The sequence below is a fragment of the Myotis davidii genome, unplaced genomic scaffold, assembly GCF_000327345.1.
Source record: "Myotis davidii unplaced genomic scaffold, ASM32734v1 scaffold450, whole genome shotgun sequence".
NCBI classification, from domain to species: Eukaryota; Metazoa; Chordata; class Mammalia; order Chiroptera; family Vespertilionidae; genus Myotis; species Myotis davidii.
In genome coordinates this window covers 37,364-57,779 of record NW_006282385.1, presented here as the reverse complement: position 1 = coordinate 57,779, position 20,416 = coordinate 37,364, and the positions used below count along the sequence as shown (strand labels likewise).

The window sequence follows — 20,416 nt, the reverse complement described above, 5'->3', positions numbered from 1 at the left end:
TTGGGTCAGTACCAGGCAGTTTTGAGAACCGTGGTTTGGTAATATAGCTTGATATCTGGTATTGTGATCCCTCCAACTTTGTTTTCCTTTCTCAGGATTGCTGTGGCTATTCAGGGATCTATTTTTATTCCATATGAGTTTTTGGAGAGTTTGTTCTAGGTCCATGAAGTATGCTGTTGGTATTTTAATGGAGATTGCATGGAATCTATAGATTGCTTTGGGTATGGACATATTAATGATGTTGATTTTACAAATCTATGAACATGGTATATTGTTCCGTTTGTTTATGTCTTCCTTTATCTCTTTTTTCAACGTACTGTAGTTTTCTGAGTACAGGTCTTTTACCTCCTTAGTTAAGTTTATTCCTAGGTATCTTAAATTTTTTGTTGCAATGGTAAATGGGATTGTGTTTTTAGTTCCTCTTTCTATGAGTTCATTGTTGGTGTATAAAAAAGCCATAGACTTCTGGATGTTAACTTTGTATCCTGCTACATTGCCAAATTTATTTATTAAGTTTATTAGTTTTTTGATGGAGTGTTTAGGGTTTTCTATGTGCAATATTATGTCATCTGCGAATAATTACAATTTCATTTCTTCTATTGTAAATATTTTAGATTATGCAGGCCATATAATCTCTGTCACAACTACTCAAATCTGTCATTGTAGTTCAAAGGCAGCTGTACTCCCAGGAGACAATGTATAAGTGAATTGGCATGACTGTATTCCAATAAGATTTTAGTTACAAAACAGGCATTGAGAAATTTTGACTTAGGGACAATATTTTGCCAACACCTACTTCAGTCAGTCAGAATATGAATGAGAATGTGTGTGAAAATGATTGACTTTCCCAAACAAATTTAACCAGTGATGTAAAACAAAAAATTATGGAAAACATATATTCACGGAAGAACAAAAGCAGATCACTACTTTATTTGTCATGAATAGGTTTTATAAGCATATGATTTTGATACAAAAACAATTTTAAGTGCAATTATTTATGACCTTTATGGAAGTTTGTTGACTTTTTGAAAAGATCAAGTTGTAAACCGTTATTACAAATTAAAAATGAGGTTCTTAAAACTCAACCTGACCAGATATGAAACAATTTTAAAACATTTAAAGAGAAAAAAACAGGCTTAAAAACAACAACAACAACAAAAATCACATGTTGTCATCATCAAAAAGAGACATCTTTAGGAAAAAATAATAAAAACCCCTGCTGCATAGATAATGCAATAGTTCTAGTTATCTGTTCAATGGCAAAAGGCAAGCACTTAAGGTCTTCAGCTCCAACCTTTTGTTCATTTCTTACTGCTGGAATTTCATATTCATTTCTTCTTGTTGGATGACTAAAACTTATAATATTTCACTCAAATATTCTGGAAAAAATAGTCTGGAAGAGATGATAAGCCTGCATTTACTCTGTCTGGTCCTGATCAGCCTCCAGAGGGGACGAATTCTCAGCTGGTGGATCAGCTGCTTTTGTCTCTTTGCCATCTTGTAGTTTAGGGATTTCTGCGCCTCTGCATCAGTAATTGAAGTTGTGTCAGTACCGACATTGAGGCATTCAGGTGGCTGTTGACCTTGGGTCTCATCTCCTTGATTTTCCTTATCTGTTTCATTGCCGTCCTCTCTTGGCTGTCTTTAGTGAGGAGGGTCCCTGTGGAATCATGGGCTATAGCCCCAATATATATTCTGTCTCACTGGTCTATCTTGTTCCCCTACACCCTGGTTATCAGCACCCTCCGTCATTTCTCCCTGCACAGGAGGGTTGCAATACTGTAGTCATCACCCATTGAGTCTCCTCAGGGAGTAAGGTGGGAACCCTGGCCAGTGGGAGGGTGGGCATTGTTGGGCCTGGCCTTCAGGATCACTCTCTCATCCCTCATTCTTTTTTAAAAAATATATTTTTATTGATTTCAGAGAATAAAGGAGAGAGAGAGAAACATCAATGATGGGAGAGAATCATTGATCAGCTGACTCCTACGTGCCCCACACGGGATGGAGCCAGAAACCCAGGCATATGCCCGACCAGGAATTGAACCGTGACCTCCTGGTTCATAGGTTGATGCTCTCAACCACTGAGCCTCGCCAGCTTGACTCATCCCTCATTCTTTTCCCCACTCGTACTTTTCTGGTAATTCTGCTGGTAATTATGTGGAGGACCCCTGCCAGGTGGGTAGTATCTGTAATGGTTCCAGTCTGCTGCATATTTATGGCCTTGCACTGGAACTCCTCCACCAGCGCCTGTAGCATTTGCCACCCTGTATCCTTTTCTTCAACAACATCATACTCCACAGTCTTTCCATCTCCTATACTGCAAAGGTACTTCCTGGGATTATTCTGCTTTATGGCAGTCTGATGTACAAAGACGTCTTCCTTAAGGTCATTCCTGTTGATGAAACCATATTCATTTTTTACATTGAACCATTTCACTGTTCCCAAATCTTCCCTGTGAAGCCCTTCTTGTCCCCACCCGCAGGCACCACTGATGTGAGGCTGTGCAGGTCAGGGCTCCCTGCCCCACTGCCCTGTGGTGTCAGACTTGGTGTCAGCAGTGCTGAGGGGGTGGGGGCAGTGAGCGAGCGACTGCTGGGTCCCGACTCCTCTGCTCTTGGTTGCTGTGATGGTGACCTGGGCCAGCTGTATAGCTGGGCAGCTGCTGCTCTTCTACTGATGTGATGGTAACTAAGCTAGCAGGGCTGCACGGGGCTCTCCGGGGTCCATTCTCCATCCCCACTACTGATCAAACTCAATCTTAAGTACTTCTATAAACTTTACTATTTGACAATAATTCTTTACTCTTCTTGCAAGCTAATACGTTAGCTTGCCACAGTTTCATGATCCTGGTAAAAACCATACAACTCCTGGACCAGCTAAAAAGAACTCTATCACTCAGGGCAACTGCAGAAGCCAGAATGTCAGCATTTTCTTGTGCCTGTTCCATGAGTCCCAGCTCCCAGAGAGAGAACTAAGAGGGCCAGATGAAACCTGCATGCACAATGGGTTGAATGACAGGAGAAGAAACCTGAGCTTCAAGAACTTGAATAGTTTATGATGCGCAGTTAGCTCACCTGTCCTAAAGAGTTATTATCTTTAGTGCACTGACCAATATAGTAAATCTGGCCCTTGCTCTGGAGAGAAACCTTGCTCTATCTTCCAAACTTTTTATTCACTCAAACATTCTGGAAAAGATAGTCTGGATGAAAAGCAGCCAATGCCTCCACTCATAAGACCCGAGAAGCACAAGAAACAACGAGAATCAGCTCCCACATGCATAGATCTCACCCAACTCAGTAGGTGCTCAGTATTTCCTTATGGAATGGATGTGGAATGGGTGCTCAGAATAAAATTCATAAATATCAACTAAATATTTTGTGATAAACAACACAAATTAGTTCTTTCATTAGCTGCATTAACTTCCCACACACTGCTATTCTTCCACACACAACTTTCTGTTTAAGCCATGGCTAGTTATTTGTAGTTTCTAGAATTTGATATGATTGCTTACTCCTTTGTGGGTTTTATATATGATAATCCATCTGTCTGAAATGTCTTCCTTCCTCTTGTATGCCTGAAAATCTCCTAGATATTTCTAGTGGCCATGTAATGTACTTTCTAGTTAAAAAAATAAAATGTACATAGGTATGTGCAGTAACTTTCCACTGTAATTGATAATAATCTGATGGAAAATTATAAAAATCTGGCAGAGTTAAGACATTAGCACTTATTACATTATGAGGTATGTTTTCCTCTTTTGTTGGAGATAAGAGTATCTAACATGTAGTCTATGCTAATAGAAGGATAGATAAATAAGAAAATGACATATTTTTATATTATTAGGTCCTAAGATATGCTCATGCCATACAATGGATGGATTCACAATTATTTTATTATTTATTTACACCAGTAATTATCTTTAATGTTGCATTTGACATGGATGTTTACATGTTCCAGAAGTTATTTTGGCAGGTAAAAAGTATTCTTTTCCAATAATATCATTCATTAATGAGCCACCAAATTTTATCTATGTTTACATTTTTAAAAATTTTCCTCACAATTAAGAAACAAAGAAGAAAAGGGAAAAGTGCAAGGTGTAAAAGAAGTAAAATAAACTTTATATTTTAGTGAATATGCTATATCTTGACAAATGGTTAGTCTACTGAAGACTCGGGAAAAAATTATGGAAGAAAAAATAATCCTGAAAATATGAGTGATAGGACTTAACACCAGTTACGATTTTAACTCTGCCATGCTATAAGAGAGCTATTGTGAAATCTATTAGTTCTAGTAAATAAATTTATTAATAAAAGTGATGTTTTAAATACTTTAATAAAAGTGATGAGATAGATGGCTGAAGGGCCCTGCTTATGTGTCTGTTGGTTGGTACTAGTAGTGTTGGATTTAGGCAATAGGAGTCACTGGCACACATTATCTCATCATCTAGGACAGTGATGGCGAACCTATGACACGCGTGTCAGAGGTGACATGAGAACTCATTTTTTTGGTTGATTTTTCTTTGTCAAATGGCATTTAAATATATAAAATAAATATCACAAATATAAATCTTTGTTTTACTGTGGTTGAAAATATCAAAAAATTTCTATATGTGACATGGCACCAGAGTTAAGTTAGGGTTTTTCAAAAGGCTGACATGCTGAGCTCAAAAGGTTCGCCATCACTGATCTAGGAGGTTATTTCAGGACTAGAGGCCCGGGGCACAAAATTCGTGCACAGGTGGTGGGGTACCACAGCTGAGCCTGCACCCTCTCACAATCCAGGACCCCTTGGAGGATGTCCAGGTGGGGTACCACAGCTGAGCCTGCACCCCTCTCAAAATCTGGGACCACTGGCCCCTAACCACTTGCCTGCCTGCCTGATTGCCCCTAACCTCTCTGCCTGCCTGCCTGATTGCCCCTAACCACTCACCTGCCTGCCTAATCACCCCTAACCATTCTGCCTGCCTGCCTGATCACCGTTAACTGCCTCTGCCTCAGCCCCCACCTCCACATCCACGGCTTCATTTGGAAGGATGTCCAGAATGACATCTGGAAGGTTGTTTGGCTGTCCGGTCTAATTGGCATATTACATTTTTATTATTATAGATTCTTCACAGTGGGTACAGAGTCTCAGACATCAATCAACAGGAGAGGGAAAACTGGAATTTGCTAGTACTTTTCAAGTTTCTCCTTACATCATGTGTGCTCTTACTCCTTTTAGCCAAAATGAATCACACGACTGACTCAAAGTCAGAGTGAGAGATAACCACGCAAGGGTATGGCTTCAGGAAGCAGAATTGCTGCTGCCACTTTAGCAAACAACACGCCATGTGATTTATTGAGGTATCAACATCAGCTATGTGGAAGGACAAGGATTTGGGCCTCAGTCCTCTTGTCTCTGAGCCTATTTTAATGTATTCCTCCAAACAATAGTTAGCAATATAACAATTCTGGCCACTAAAACCTAGGAAATGAGAACTTACCCACCCTAGAAGTAACTGTTCTACAGGGCCTTTATTTTCTCTCACTATCCTGATGCTATCATCAAGCTTTATCCAGAGAAGATTCCTCTCAGTAGTGCCACATAAACAGTCTATTATGGTTCTGCCACTTCTAAAATTGGGTTAAAGATGTATGATAACCCAAATCACTCAGCACTAGCACCTGCACCAGGCCTCCTGTGCTATAGTTTGATGCTCACTTCCCAATTGATTCTGTATGAGTGTCTCTGTACAAGTGAGAGAGCTAAGTAATCAGAAGGCAGTAAGAGCATTTCACAACATTATTATGAAATCATTATAATTGCTCTTTTATTTTATTATTTTTAAGTGCGATAATTGACATGTATATAACATTATATTAGTTTCAGGTATATAACATAATGATTTCATATCAAAATAAGTCTAATTAGCATATAAATATGTGATGTGGCAGTATTAACTACAGCCACCATACTGTATATTGCACCCCATGATTTATTTATTTTATAATTGGAAGTTTATACTTTTTGAACACTTCGCCCATTTCATCAACCCCCCTCCCTCAGCCTCTGACAACCATCCATCTGTTCTCTATATTCATGAGTTGTTGTTTTTTTCTTTTAGAGTCCACACATGAGTGAGTTCATATGGTATTTGTGTTTCTTTGTCTGACTTATTTTACTTAGCATAATGCCCTAAAGGTCTATCCATATTGTCACAAATGGCAATATTTCCTTCTTTTTGTTAAGGCTAAATAATACTTCATTGTGATATATATATATATATCACATTTTCTTTACTCATTCACATTCATCCATTGATGGACATTTAAAGCTGCTTCCATGTCTTGGGTATTGTAAATAATACTTCAATGAACATGGGGTGCAGTTCTAAATTGTTATACATAATTTCAGGACAATCACATTTTTCCAAGTCCATTTGGGAATAAAGTTGATAAGTAGACATCACAGGTAGAATATAGGAAAGTAAAAGATGATGGTGGGAAGTCAGAAGGTAGGTAGGTTTTTCAGCCCTAAAATAACAGAATTTTTCTTTCTAAATTGTCTATAGTCTATAGACCTCTGCTATTTCTCTAGATTTTTTTCTGTTATCATATTTTCTCTCTTTTTTTCTCTTTTTGACACCTTTTTTTTTAACTTGTGCTCATTTTTTATGTTATAGACTATGTTTCAATTTTTATGCATAGTCAAATGTGTATGCATGTATATGTATGCATGTATTTAGGGTATGTTTGTATAATACCTCACACATACATAGCTATATTTAATAGCTTTATCAAGAAAATTAAGTTTCTTTTTAAATTATAATGCAGTATTCCTTAGGTCCTAAGAATCTCATTGCAATATATGCCTTTTATTTCCAGAATTGTAAGCACATAGTTGTTAGATAAGATAACTTAAAGTTTCTGTTGGTGAGTTGCATGTGATTGTACATCTTTAATAATCCTGCTGGTCTGCTTTTTAAAAGTCTATCTAATTTTTCTATATGTAAAATTTATTTTCAGATCATTTTAATTACAATTCCTGGATGTTGTATCAATTATATCTTAATTCTTTGGTATTTGACATCTGTGAATAAATTACGTTTGAGAACCACCCCATGGTTATTATTTGCATCTATCCTTATGAGTTCAGATCCCATGCTGACTGCAGCTGCTATAAGAGACCTTGGTAGGTATATTTTTCTCCTCTCCTATATTTAAAATATCATATTCTATATTTAAGTTGTCTATTTTTAAGATCTGTTCACTGCTTTTCATGATGTGAAGTGTGTCACTGAGGCATTGGGACTGAGCGTAGAAATTTAGGTGATGATGCTTAGAACAGAATAAAATGCAAGTGACGGGCTTATTTATTACATATGGTTTAAAGTCTTATATTCAATTATGAAGTAGATCAGGGGGTTATTTTGAATCCTTGACTTTATACATGCTTCTACCTTGTACCAACAGAACAGTTCTGGGGGCTTTACAATATTGCATATATATTTTGGTGACATTTGATGACACCTTTTTTCCTTTGAAAACACTGCCATTAAAATAATGCCAATTACAAAAAAATGCCTTTTGAGTCAATGTCATCATTTGAACCAAAAGCCTGAGAAGTACAAAACAACAAAATCACTAATCATACAGTATTTTAGTGTGTACTATTTTGGAGAACACATATATATTTAAAAGTAAAATACCAAATCAATGTAATCCATTGAAAATCTGAGAGCCTTATTCAAGAAAAACAAAAACCTAATTTGTTTTTCCCCCACCACTTTTTAATAATGAGAATTAGAGCATTTGTTTTAAAAAAGAATTTTTATGTGGCACACACATGCATGTGTGCATGCAGGCACATATGTTCTACACGTGCGCGCGTGCACGTGCGCACACACACACACACACACACTTATTCTTTTATTTTATGGCCAGTTAAAGAGGAAAGAGCTATCTGAGGCAGGGAGAAATAGAGTAGGGGAGACACATCAAGTGTATCTATATGAATAAAAGGAAGCAAGTCTTCAAAACAAGGAGATTAAGAGTGTGAGGTAGACTCTAGAAGGAAGTGCCAGCATTATAAACTATCCTTGCCTCTATGTGACTCTGTCAGTGTCAGCCTCTTTCTACTCAAAAGATTTGGGGGGAGTTCTTTTCTACCTGAGAGCATTCCATACTTCCCTTAACTTTGTCATCTGATAATCTAGTTAGTATTCCACTAGTTTCCTGGCTTGCCATTGTTGAATTTAAAATATTTCTTTGGGTTAATTTGCAGGGTTATTTTTGTAAATTTTAGCCCTCTTGCCATTACTATTGGAACTTTGTTTTTCTCCTCACATTATACCTCTTAAAAAATAAATAATTTTTCTCTTGAAAATATTTTTGCCTGAGTTTTAAAAGCAAGACTTTTAAATTTTTAAATTTTATTCTTTAAAAAAAGAAAATCTGTCCAGGTTTATGAGTAGAGCACATGAGTACATTCACATTGTCTTGAGCTTTTTCTGGTCTGTTGATTCCTCTTATGCCCCCCAAGTCTATTATTTATTTCCAAATATTCACATTTTGTTATAGTTCTATTTTCTTTTTTTAAATTAAATTTTATTGGGGTGATATTAGTCATCATGGACATATAGGTTTCATGTATGGATTACTAATTTACAAAACCTGTATAGTATAGGGCCATGTGCCCACCACCCAAAGTCAAATCACCTGTTTCCTCATATTAGGACCCCTTTCTCCCCCCACCCTCCTCCCTCTGGCAACCATAACACTGCTATTTGTATTCATAAGTTTCAGTTTTATACTCCACACTAGTAACCTGCATGACATTCGTGCACCAGGGGAGTGGGGGGAGGGTGGCTAGCGTGGTCCCTCAGCCAGGCCTTCTCCCTCTCGCAGTCTGGGAGCTCTCAGGGGATGTCCGACTGCTGGCTTAGACCTGGCTTGTGGCTGAGCGGCACTCCCCCTGTGGGAGCACACTGACCACCAGAGGGGCAGCTCCTGTGTTGAGTGGGATCAGGCAGAAACCAGCTCTCGGACATTCTCTGAGCGGTCCCAGATTGCCAGAGGGTGCAGGCCAGGTCAAGGGACCCTACCTGTGCATGATCAGGGCCAGGGAGGGACACAGGAGGTTGGCCAGCCAGAGGGGAGCTGTGGGAGGGTTCTAGGGCATGTTTGGCCCATCTCGCTCAGTCCCGATCCCAGTCAGCCGGACCCCAGCAGCAAGCTAACCTACCAGTCAGAATGTCTGCCCCTTGGTGGTCAGTGCATGTCATAGCAAGTGGTTGACTGGTCAACTGTCTGCCTCCTGGTGGTCAGTGCATGTCATAGCGACTGGTTGATCAGTTGACTATCTGGCCCCTGGTGGTCAGTGCACGTAATGGCGAGCAGTTGAGTGGCCTTAGCATATCATTAGCATATTACACTTTGATTGGTTAAACAGACGACCGGACAACCGGATTAGCATATTAGGCTTTTATTTTATAGGATATGAGTGAAATCATACAGTTGTTAGCTTTTCCTGTCTGACTTATTTCACTTTGCATAATGTTCTCAAGGTCCATCCATGTTGCAGCAGAAGCAATATAGCCCTATGGGATCCACAGAGGCTCAAAACTATAAAATAAAATAATTATACAAGACTATCAGGTTTTTCTGAGTAATAAACAACTCCAAAACAGCATGGCTTAAAACAATAATTATGTATTATTTCTCATGAGTCTGGCAGTTCTGATGATATGGGCTAGGCTCTGCTAATCTTAGCTAGGCTCATAATAAATCTGCTGTCAGCTGGAGGGTCATCTGGACACTAAGTGATCTGCATTTCCTCCAAGTATTTCTCACATCCCTCTAATATTGTAGCCAGGAAATGCTGTCATGAAGGTGACGGAGTCCAAACGAGAGGAAGCAGAAATTTTTCTCAAGCCTCTGCTTGCATCATTACATGACCTAACAGACTGGATCTCTTCAGTCCATTATAAGAGAGAAACTGCAAAATCTTACAGCAAAGGGTGTCAATGCAGGGATAGGTGAAGAAGTGAACCATCAAAGCAATTGAGCTTCCACAAGAACAAACTACCTTGCTTTTATTCTCTTCCAACAACATACTTACTGTATTGGGTTGTGATCACAGCTATAGAGTGGTTGGTCTACAGGAAGGGCTTTTACCATGTAATGTTTCCTTCCTGTGGGAATTTGGAAAATCATCAAAGTTGCCCCAAGTAATAGTTTTGTCACCATAGACACATTTAATAGCACAGAAAAATGATAATTAAGGGCTATCTAAACTTAGAATATAATAATAAATGAAGGAAAATTTGGATCAAAATAGATAATATCAAGGTGCTCTCCATTCATGGAGTTTGATTTCTAAAGCCACTAAGAAGGATGTATAGGAAAATCAGACAATTTGTGTTAATGTGAGAGTATCTGGGCAATTGCCTTAACTCTTCACTAGGTACCATGTTATAAAGTCTTGGTTTATGAATTTACTTTATCTTGTCATTGTTTTTTTTTATGTTGCCATAAATACGTGATCTAAGTATTTATATAGGCCAAATCACTGAATTAAAAAAATAATGAATTTCATATTTCCATCTACTTTGAAAGAAGGAATGAGAGCTATGGTTGATTATCTCAATTACATCAACCATAATCAAACACAGTTAATTTGGTACTTGTGATAGTCTAGACTTAACTTACAGTTAACATATCATTGCTTTTTCTTGAAGAGAGTTTTCAAACATGACTAAAGTTTAAGTATGTAGAAAAGTATGCAATATATATCCATAGCTAAGAATATTTTTCTACTTGCTAAATTTTTTTTCACCTAAAATATTTTTTCCTTCCATAGGTCTTTCTAGAGGCCTCATCAATTTAATTAATGGGGAAAGTCTGATAACCTCTATAATGTCTTATAATATGTTTACTAGTATCATGGATTTTAACATCGACCAGAAAAGTATGAACCATTCCTTAGGTAAGGACCTATTTTTTAATTTATCTTTATTGTTGAAAGTATTACAGATGTCCCTTTTTGTTCCCTCATTGACCCCCTCATCCCTTCTCTCTACCCCCCACCCCCAGGCCTTTACTGCACTATTGTCTGTTTCCATGGATTATGCATATAAATTCTTTGGTTAATCTCTTCCTGCCCCTCACCCCTTTCTTCTGAGAAATGTCAGTCTGTTGCATGCTTCCATGTCTCTGTCAGTTTATTTTGTTCATTAGATTCCACATATAAGTAATATTATGTGATACTTGTCTTTATCTGACTGGCTTATTTCACTTAGCATCTTAGAAGGTGTGTACCTTCTTGTGCTAAATTGGAGTTTTAGGTTCACCACAGATATTCCAAGCTGCCATGGTCTGGGTAAACTAATTGAATACAGAGAAAAACTAAAGGTGAGTGCTTCATTTGACCAAGTAGGATAATTGTCCACCATGTGGACCCGACCCCTTGAAGAAGACATGAGAGGATGATGGTCCCCTAAATGGGCCTTCTTGGGGAAAAATAGTCTTCAATTCTGAGTTTTAGGCATTGATTATGAATACATACAGCATGATGAGTCAAAATAGAAATAAACACTCCCCCCTCCCCCAGGGTATAGGGAGGTCAAAGTCTTAGGCTTCCTAATTTTCAGGGGAGGGCGTCATAATGACCATATAAAGTCCTTTGGCAAAACATAGCAATATTAAAGATGTAACTATCCTTTAGTACATAACTGCACTTCTGGGGCCTAAGGAAGTAATCAGAAAAGTAAAACTAAATTATGTACAGAAATATACACTGCAGCATTATGTATGAGGGGGAAAACTGGAAAACATTAAGTGTCCAACAGTAAGGAACCAATAAGTTGGCAGGCGAGAACAATGGAGGAAATTCATTCTGCATTTCCTCAGTGTCTTATGTTGGATCTAGAATATAAATGACATGAATTTAGTGACTTTCTACCTCTTGTACATTATCACATATCCAAAATTTATTGTACTGTTTGGCACTGAATAAATGTTTATTGCTTAACGGAGACTGAAAGAAGTTCTTACACTAAACTGACTGACTTGTAAACTTGTGTGACTTTTCAGAATTTGAGAGCAGAAATATGAAAACACCCTCCATAATATGAATGAGCTATTTTAAAGATAATGACAAAAAGAAAAGCTAATTCAGTCATATCATCACACAAAATTAAGTAAGTTCTATTAACTATTTTTTTAATTTTCTCCCTTTCTTGCAGCACGTAGCATCGTGAGTCCAATATTGTCATATTATCTATCAAGTTTCTTGTTTGGAATTTTATGTGCAAAACTGGTTCAATTGTGGATGTCTACTGTTTTTGGTGATGATATCAACCATATAAGTCTCAACTTTTCAAATCTGTACCTCATCTTTTTTATTTGTAAGTGAGAAACCTATCCCTAAAATTAAATCACATAGAAAAATTAAAAATAAAGATATCAAAAATTCATAATAGGCATGCCAAGTAAAAGTTAGTTTAAAACAATTTAACTTATCTAGAAGGAATCTTTTTGTTACAATAATCTATCAAAAGAGATAAAAATGTTAGTATCTATACAACAGAAAACAATATGCCAAAATATATAAAGGCAATACCATTATTAAGCAGGAGAATTTGACAAAACTCCTAATTACGATGAGATAGTCTAACATGACTTTCCCAGATAATTTCATAGCCAATTGGAAAAAAATTAGTATGCTATAAAAATAATTTAAATAAAAACTTAAATGTAGGGTTCATAAGATATGTAGAGTTTTCCTTTCTAAAACATAATGCATATCCTTTACATATACCTGTAGACCATTTACAGAAATAAACTAGACTACAGAACATTTCAATAAAATTCTAAATCCACAATGCAATTAAATACTAACTACAAAAGGAAGATCTTAATCATTCTCACTGCCTGACATTAAATATACTTTTCTTGGTATCTCAAAGATCAAAAAGATCAAGTAAGGCTACATATTATAAAATTTATTATTAATCCATTTATCACCACTTTCTTCTCATAGAAGTATGGCAGGTATTGGTAATTAGCTATATCACTATTTGCTGATACAGCCTCAGAATCATGTTCAACCCAGTTCTTCAGATGGCCCTACAAATGATTTGAAGTTGGCATATGTGACAATACCTAGACAACAACTGAATATACTATGTACTTCCATTGCATTTAAGAATAAGACAGTGTTGCCTATTCTCATATCCAAGATTAAAAGTTATTCTGGAAGCTCTAGCTAATAAAATAAAATAAAAAGAATACAATTTATACATATTTTGAAAGAGAAATGGTTATAGTAGTTGCAACATTTTAGATTATATAGAAATTTAAAGAAAATAAGTCACTGATGCTTTTTAATAGGTAGTATGAAGTTAATATAAAAAATCAGTACTGTCCTTATAAGTCAGCAGTAACTAGTTAGAAAACATAATGAAAATTTGATTCTCTTTACATTGGAAAAATATTTATAGAATATCAAAAAATAAACTTACAAGAAATTTAGACCTAAACAGAAAACTATAAAAGTTTACTGAGAGTATAAAATTTGAATTAATTGAGACAGGAAAAAACTTTAAAAGTGCTAATGTAACAGGATTTCTTATTTTCATGTCTGAGGAAAGAAAGGCAGAATGTAGGATTTTGAGTTTTCCCAATTGTTCAGTGAATTAAAGCCAATTATAATCTATTGATGTTACAGGATCAAGTTAATGAATTAATTATGAGAATATGATCAATCTGTACAAGTCCTTTATCATATACTACTTAAATTTTACATACCTAATTTCTTGCAAACATATATCCCAGCAAATATAATTTCCTCTAACACCATTTAGTAAGCAAGCATAACCTCAATATTAAGGGTTATACCCCCAGGAAATAATAAACATTGAGTCAAAATGTCTCTCACTAAACATTTTAGAAAGAGCAATTCTAGGAAAAAAATGTATGAAAACAAGAGAGTGAATATAAATCTAATGTAAAAGGACTTTCACTCTGTCCTGGTTTAATGTTTATATTTTTAGTATCTTCAATCATAAATATTTTCCAAATTTTACTATTGCATTATAAGTTACAATGACTAGTTCAAGACTTGAGAGCCTTAAAGCACCTATGTCCACAGATCCCTCTTTTTTCAGGATTCAAAAATGACTAATGTGTTATTTTATGGCTTAGGTACTATTTCTAGCCAGAACTAAAATAAAGAATTATAAAACTTACAATTTTCTACCTCTAAAGTAAGAATAATACTGATTTAATGAATTAAAATGTATTGGAATCAAGCAATGACAGAAATATGTGGTGGCTAGCATATTTTCACTTTTTTGATTTTGAAGTTATACAAAACAATTTAAAGAGGTTATCAGGAAATATTAACAGTGAGAGTTGGAAAAACATAATTGTAAGTGGAGATGTTTCCCTAATAAGTAGGGATCGAACACTTTATAAGCCTACAGTTATTAAAATACAACTGCTGTAACAAAGGAATACAAAGTAAACCAAAGAAACAGAAGGTACACATATAACAATTGGATAAATATGGCAATAAGATAAAAGTGACATATCCACAATGTTCTTCAATAGTGAAACAAAAATCATTCTTTTTTATTAACCAGAACAGTGTCTGCTAAACATTAAGTTAAAAAAAGAAGCCCAAATATAGAACCACATTACTGTAAAATCCCATTGTAGGAGAGAGAGAGAGAGAGAGAGAGAGAATGTATGTCACCATGAATGTTCACTGGGCACTCCATTCTTCTCCAAGATCTTGATCCAATTACATGAAATATCTAATTCTATAGCTTGTAAAAAAAAACCCAGAGATGAACTTATGGTTTCTAAAAATTTCTGGAGTTATCTTTCTTATGATCTCTGTTACCTCTTCTTAAATATGCCACAGTTTCTGGTTTATAGTAAACTTTACTGAAGATGAGGACAAGGAAAGTTCACAGGGTAAGTTACATTATGTAGTTCACAGTTCAATGAAATCTAATCACTACCTTTATTTTCTAACTTTTCCATGTTTCCTGCTTAATTTTTACCACTTGTCTCCAGCATAAAAATTCATTAAGCATCCTTTAAGTTTTGAAGCTGCCCTTTGGGTCTCATCCTCTATTCTCAATTAGTTATCAAATTATTTCTTCTAGGCAAATATAGGCTTGTCACTAATAGAAATCCCAGTTTAAAATACTTTATAATTATAACTAGGGTTGTGGCAGTGGAATTCAGGTGTACTGTTTTTTAAAAAAATATAATTTATACTGTGCCATATTATTTGAATTCTTTGCAGTGATAATATACTACTGTCATAAACTGGAGAGGGATATAACTCTACTAGAGCTATTTTTAGAATATGCTACAGTACTTTAGGCTTTTTAGTCTCCCATCGTAAATGCACCAAAACAAAATTAAACTGGGGAAGTAGTTTCATATTGGGTTTCTACTGACCCAACTCCCTTAGACCTGTCACCAAATCAAACCATTTCTATTTCTTACTGTCTCCCAAAAAGAAAGCATATGAAGTAGGCTAGTATATAAAGAAATTATCAGCTCACTTCCCTTTCCTTCATCAGAGCCCCTCTGAAAAAATTAGACCTGTAGCTGATGCTCTAACTTCACTAAAGCCCAAGAAGAGTTTGTGAGCTCCACATTGTTGCCTATGATATGAAGCCAAAACAGTGTAAGGACATCTAGTATAGACTTTACCACACAATTGGGTGTGCATCTGAGGAGGAAGAAGGATGATGGGTGGTGGTAGCAATTTTTAGTATTATGCAATTGAAACCATGTCTGATAGCCTCTCTGTACAGTCACTGTACTATCAAGATATTTTCATCCCTGATAAAATTAATACTTTATTTTTATTTATTTTCAAAAATAGGTGAGCTAGTTGGAATGTCTGGAGTCTTTACACTGGCCATTATGGGACTTTTCTTAAATTCTACAAGTCTTAAACCAGGAGTTGAGTCACTACTACTTGAGTGAGTGGCCAGCATATTTTCATTTTGTTTCATACATTAGAAGCCATAATATTGTAATGATAACTGCACCTGCAACTACATGGTCAAAGTAAGATACTGATCGGAACTACCCAACTGAAAACACTTCCTGTAGAATCCGTTGCCTGTGTCTTCTACTCTTTTAACTTTAGGCAAAACTTTTAAGTTCACCTTAAGTTCATATTGGCTCTATTCCCCCATGAATTCCTTTACCATATACTCAGTAATTTCCAATCTAAACCACTAGACAAGGTTAGGAATAAGGGAAGGCAAGGGAGACACTCATTTCAGGCACACAATTTTAGAGGGTGCCAAAAAACCTCAATAATCAACATAAATAATGTGTTTAATGCAACATTTTGGGGCAAACTAATGCAAAAAAATCAATGATGAAAATATTAAAATGTTAAGTAAAGATAAGATCAATATTACTGATAGTTCCTTTTGCCTCAGGCTCCAGTGGGGCTCAGCATGGCACTGACACTAGAGTGGAAGACCAATATTTTAAAGACCATAATTTTTAAAGACCATAAAGAGATGCCACACAAAGCAAATTAAAAGGTCAAGCTAGGGCATTTGAAGAGGGTTAATGGTTTCATAAAAGAAAGTATGACCGAACTAAAAGTAAGTCTTGTTATAAAAAAAGAAAGTATGGCCAAACTAAAAGCAAGACTTAACTTTAGTAGAAATATACCAATGTGCTCAAGGGCACCCACCTGAGGATGTATGGAATCTGTGTCGGTCTCAAATAAGGGTGCATTCTGCAAGGCTCCAGTACAGAGGACCCACAAAACACAATGGCAACATATGTGTTCAAGGAAGCCCTGAACATGATGAGTTTTAGAGTTTGGAAGAATATTATAGAAGATAGAATAAATTTAGAAGTCAGAAACTTAAAAGTATAGGATCTTAGAAGATTTTGGAGCACTTCACTAAGTTTTTTTTTTTTTTATCAATTACAATGAAAGCCAGTTGTACTAGCAGCTAGGCAGAACTAATTGGGCCACAGTTGTAGGAATAATTCAAAATGTCACACTAATATTCAACTGTATCTATGGGAAGTGATTATGAAGGCTCCCTTCACCTTCTTGCTCTAAATGAAAGAGAAAGCTGGATCTTCCCTGAAGGCATTAGTTCCTTTGCATTCCTTAAAAGTCATGGTATCTTTCTCACCTGCTTCCCTGGTACTATTGAGCCTAGCGTTGAGGTAGACTCTGTACCTCAGTCATTTCTGTATAATGGTTTCTCCTTCTTCCCGAGTTCAACTTAATTTTGAAGCTCATGACATCAGATTATACCACCTGCCACCTTCTTGGTTGTAGTTACCCCTAGAGCCCAGAGAAGACTCTCCCTCCTCCGCACTCACTGTGACTTCTCTCCATTGCTCGTCACCATTCCCGTGATGTCCGTCAGTATACACACAATGGATCCTTTACTCCAAACCTTTCAGACTTCTCTCCACCTAAGAACATGTCCACCACACCCTGCTTCAGCCACCCACTTATATGGTCATACAAATAACCACTTCATAATCTCAATTTCAAGAATCTTAGTATCTAAAATATGATATGTACTAATTTCTACTCTCCAAAAGAGTTGAAACCGAAGATAATAATGTTAAATCCTTTTACATCCTATAATAATCTACAGCAGGTTCATACTACTCTTTTAAAGTAGAGGCACACCATCTCCTATCTTTTCAGTGTTTGCCCCCAGTACCACAATTCTAACAAGTCTGCAAACATGCTGTGACTCTACTGCATTAATTTTATTATCTTTTACTGATTCTTACCCACCTCACTTACCCCTTTCTCAGATCATTTCTTTTGTTTAAAATAATCTAATTTCCCATCTCATTTGGCTATAAGTCAAAGTTCTTTTAATGGCAAAGAAAGTCCTATGATATGTCCCTTCATTAACTCTATGATTCTTTTACCACTCTCACCCTCACCCACCCTGTTCTAGCCACACTGATCACTGCTGTTTCTCAAACATGCCAAATATGTTACTATCCAGGCTTGTGTCCTTGTGTGTCTGCTCTTGGAATGTGCATATTGCATACTCACCTTACATAGGGGCAGAAGTAGCTGCCTCATTTCGTTCATGCTTCTGTTAATACATCACTTTGTTAGAAAGAAGTTCTCCAACTAGGAGCTACTTCCTTACCATCATGTATAATCTTTTATTCTAAGCAAATTGATGTCCCTAAAATATCTAGTCCATAAGTTCTTATCATTCTTCTGAGCTAGTGGCTGTGCAATGTTGGGCAATAAAAATAATACAGATGCCTAGATTTATAGAGTCAAAACCTATGAGGGTGAGAGCATAGCACTTCTAATTTTTAAAACCTCTCTCCAGCACAACCAGTGTGGCTCAGTGCTTGAGCATTGACCTATGAGCCAGGAGGTTATGATTTGATTCCCAGTCAAGGCACATGCCCAGGTTGTGAGTTTGATCCCCAGGGGAGGTGTGCAGGAGGCAGCTGATCAAAGTTTCTCATCATTGATGTTTCTATATATCTCTCCCTCTCCCTTCCTCTCTGAAATCAATAAAAATATTTTTAAATAAGCAAATCTCTCTCCAGATAAAAGTTACATACCGATAAAAATGCGACCCTTTGCTACCATAAAAGATCTAGATTTATTAGAATAATGCACGATCCTCAAATGAAAGAACGGGACTTTAAAAAAATATTTAGAAGCTCTTTTTTGTATGTGTCTGACTCACTGCGCATGCGCGCACACACACATGCACACGTCAGGTTTCTCTCATTAACTTCTACCACATATAAAAGGTCTTGACAGCTTCTCATTTATAGCTTCATTGATTTTATTACATTTTATGTTAATTAACAAGACTAATCTTTGGTATTTGATGACATTTTTATACAATATTAAGATTAATTTTTAAATTATGTAATCATTAAATGAGTAGTAAAGTATGACTGATTCATATTTACCACTTCCTTGACTGAATTATCCTACTCAATGTTTACAAGTGATTGCCTTAAATGTATGGGTAGGTGGATGTAATGCTTTGAGAAACTCTTTTGGGGAGTGACTATGTTTATGGTGCAACAATTGGATTTGTTTTTGATAGGGAAGTCAAAACACAATTGTCATAAAATATATCTTAGTGTGTTTTCCTCCAAGTTAATGTTGGATGCAATATTTAAATCCAGAAGGTAATGGAATTTAAAATATTGCCACACATATACAAGAAAGAGATGATAGCTCACTGTATCTACACTAATAAAAGAGAAACATGCAAATTGGTGTCACTCCACTACACCCACCAACCAATCAGAGCAACTATGCAAATTAACCCAACAAATATGGCGGTTAATTTGCATACACAGGTGTGGAGCGAAGACTGAAGGCTTTGGCCAGAGCGAAGACTGAAGACTGAAGACTAAAGAGGCTTGGCTTCTCTGCTGCTGCCGGACCAAAGGCCTGGGTCCTGGGTGCCGGAGGAAAACTGGTGCCAGCAGCCAGGGGAAGGAAGGCCCATTGCGCAAATCTTTATGCAATGGGCTTCTAGTAGAATAATAAACCTAAATTCATCATAGAAAATCTATACTAATAAAAGGGTAATATGCTAATTAGACCAGGAAACCTTCTGGGAGACCTTCCAGACAAAGCCATGGTGGCAAGGCTGAGGCAGAGGTGGTTAGGGGTGATCAGGCCAGGAGGGGAAGGCAGTTGGTGTGAGCAGGCCAGCAGGGAGGGGTAGTTGGTGGCAATAAGGCCTGGGGAGGTTAGTTGGGAGTGATCAGGCTGGCAGGGAGGGGGCAGTTGGGGGAGAGCAGGCCGGTAGGGAGGGGCCAGCTGGGGGCGATCAGGCTGGCAGGGGGCAGTTGGGGGGGGTGGGGGCCACCAGGCGGCAGGGCAAGCAGACTGGCAGGGGGGCCATTGGGGTGAGCAGGCTGGCACGGGGGGCAGTTGGAGGCGATCAGGCCAGCACGTGGGGAGTATTTAGGGGCGATCAGGTCAGTGGGTGGGGGCAGTTAGAGGTGATCAGGCTTGTAGGGTGGCAGTTGGGAAGATCAGGCTGACAGACAAAGTGATTAGGGATGATCATGCAGGCAGGCAGGTGAATGGTTAGGAGCCAGCAGTCCCGGATTGTGAGAGGGATGTCCGACTACCTGTAGGATCAGGCCTAAACCGGCAGTCAGACACTCTCAGAGGGTGCAGTCTGGGCTGAGGGACACCCCCACCCCCGTGCATGAATTTCATGCACTGGGCCACTAGTGCTATATAATAAAAGGCTAACATGCAAATTAACCGAATCATGGAATGACAGGTCACTATGATGCGCACTGACCACCAAGGGGAAGACACTCAATGCAGGAGCTGTCCCCTGGTGGTCAGTGTGCTCCCACAGCGGGAGTGCCACTCAGCCAGAAACCCT

At 37.3% G+C, this 20,416-nt stretch overlaps 1 protein-coding gene and 1 pseudogene across 1 annotated transcript in view; one reads left to right on the top strand and one right to left on the bottom strand.

Moving 5' to 3' along the window:
• Nucleotides 1-20,416, top strand: part of SLC9C1 (solute carrier family 9, subfamily C (Na+-transporting carboxylic acid decarboxylase), member 1) — a gene marked incomplete at its 3' end in the record, with an annotated part of 63,298 nt that overhangs the window by 6,491 nt on the left and 36,391 nt on the right. Inside the window, exons 4-8 of the mRNA XM_006752928.2 lie at nucleotides 3,844-3,972; nucleotides 7,005-7,170; nucleotides 10,840-10,965; nucleotides 12,224-12,385; nucleotides 15,889-15,988. Of these exons, the coding sequence (XP_006752991.2) occupies nucleotides 3,844-3,972; nucleotides 7,005-7,170; nucleotides 10,840-10,965; nucleotides 12,224-12,385; nucleotides 15,889-15,988 (683 nt within the window). The remainder of the gene's footprint in view (nucleotides 1-3,843; nucleotides 3,973-7,004; nucleotides 7,171-10,839; nucleotides 10,966-12,223; nucleotides 12,386-15,888; nucleotides 15,989-20,416) is intronic.
• LOC102761144 lies at nucleotides 1,418-2,947 on the bottom strand (annotated as a pseudogene).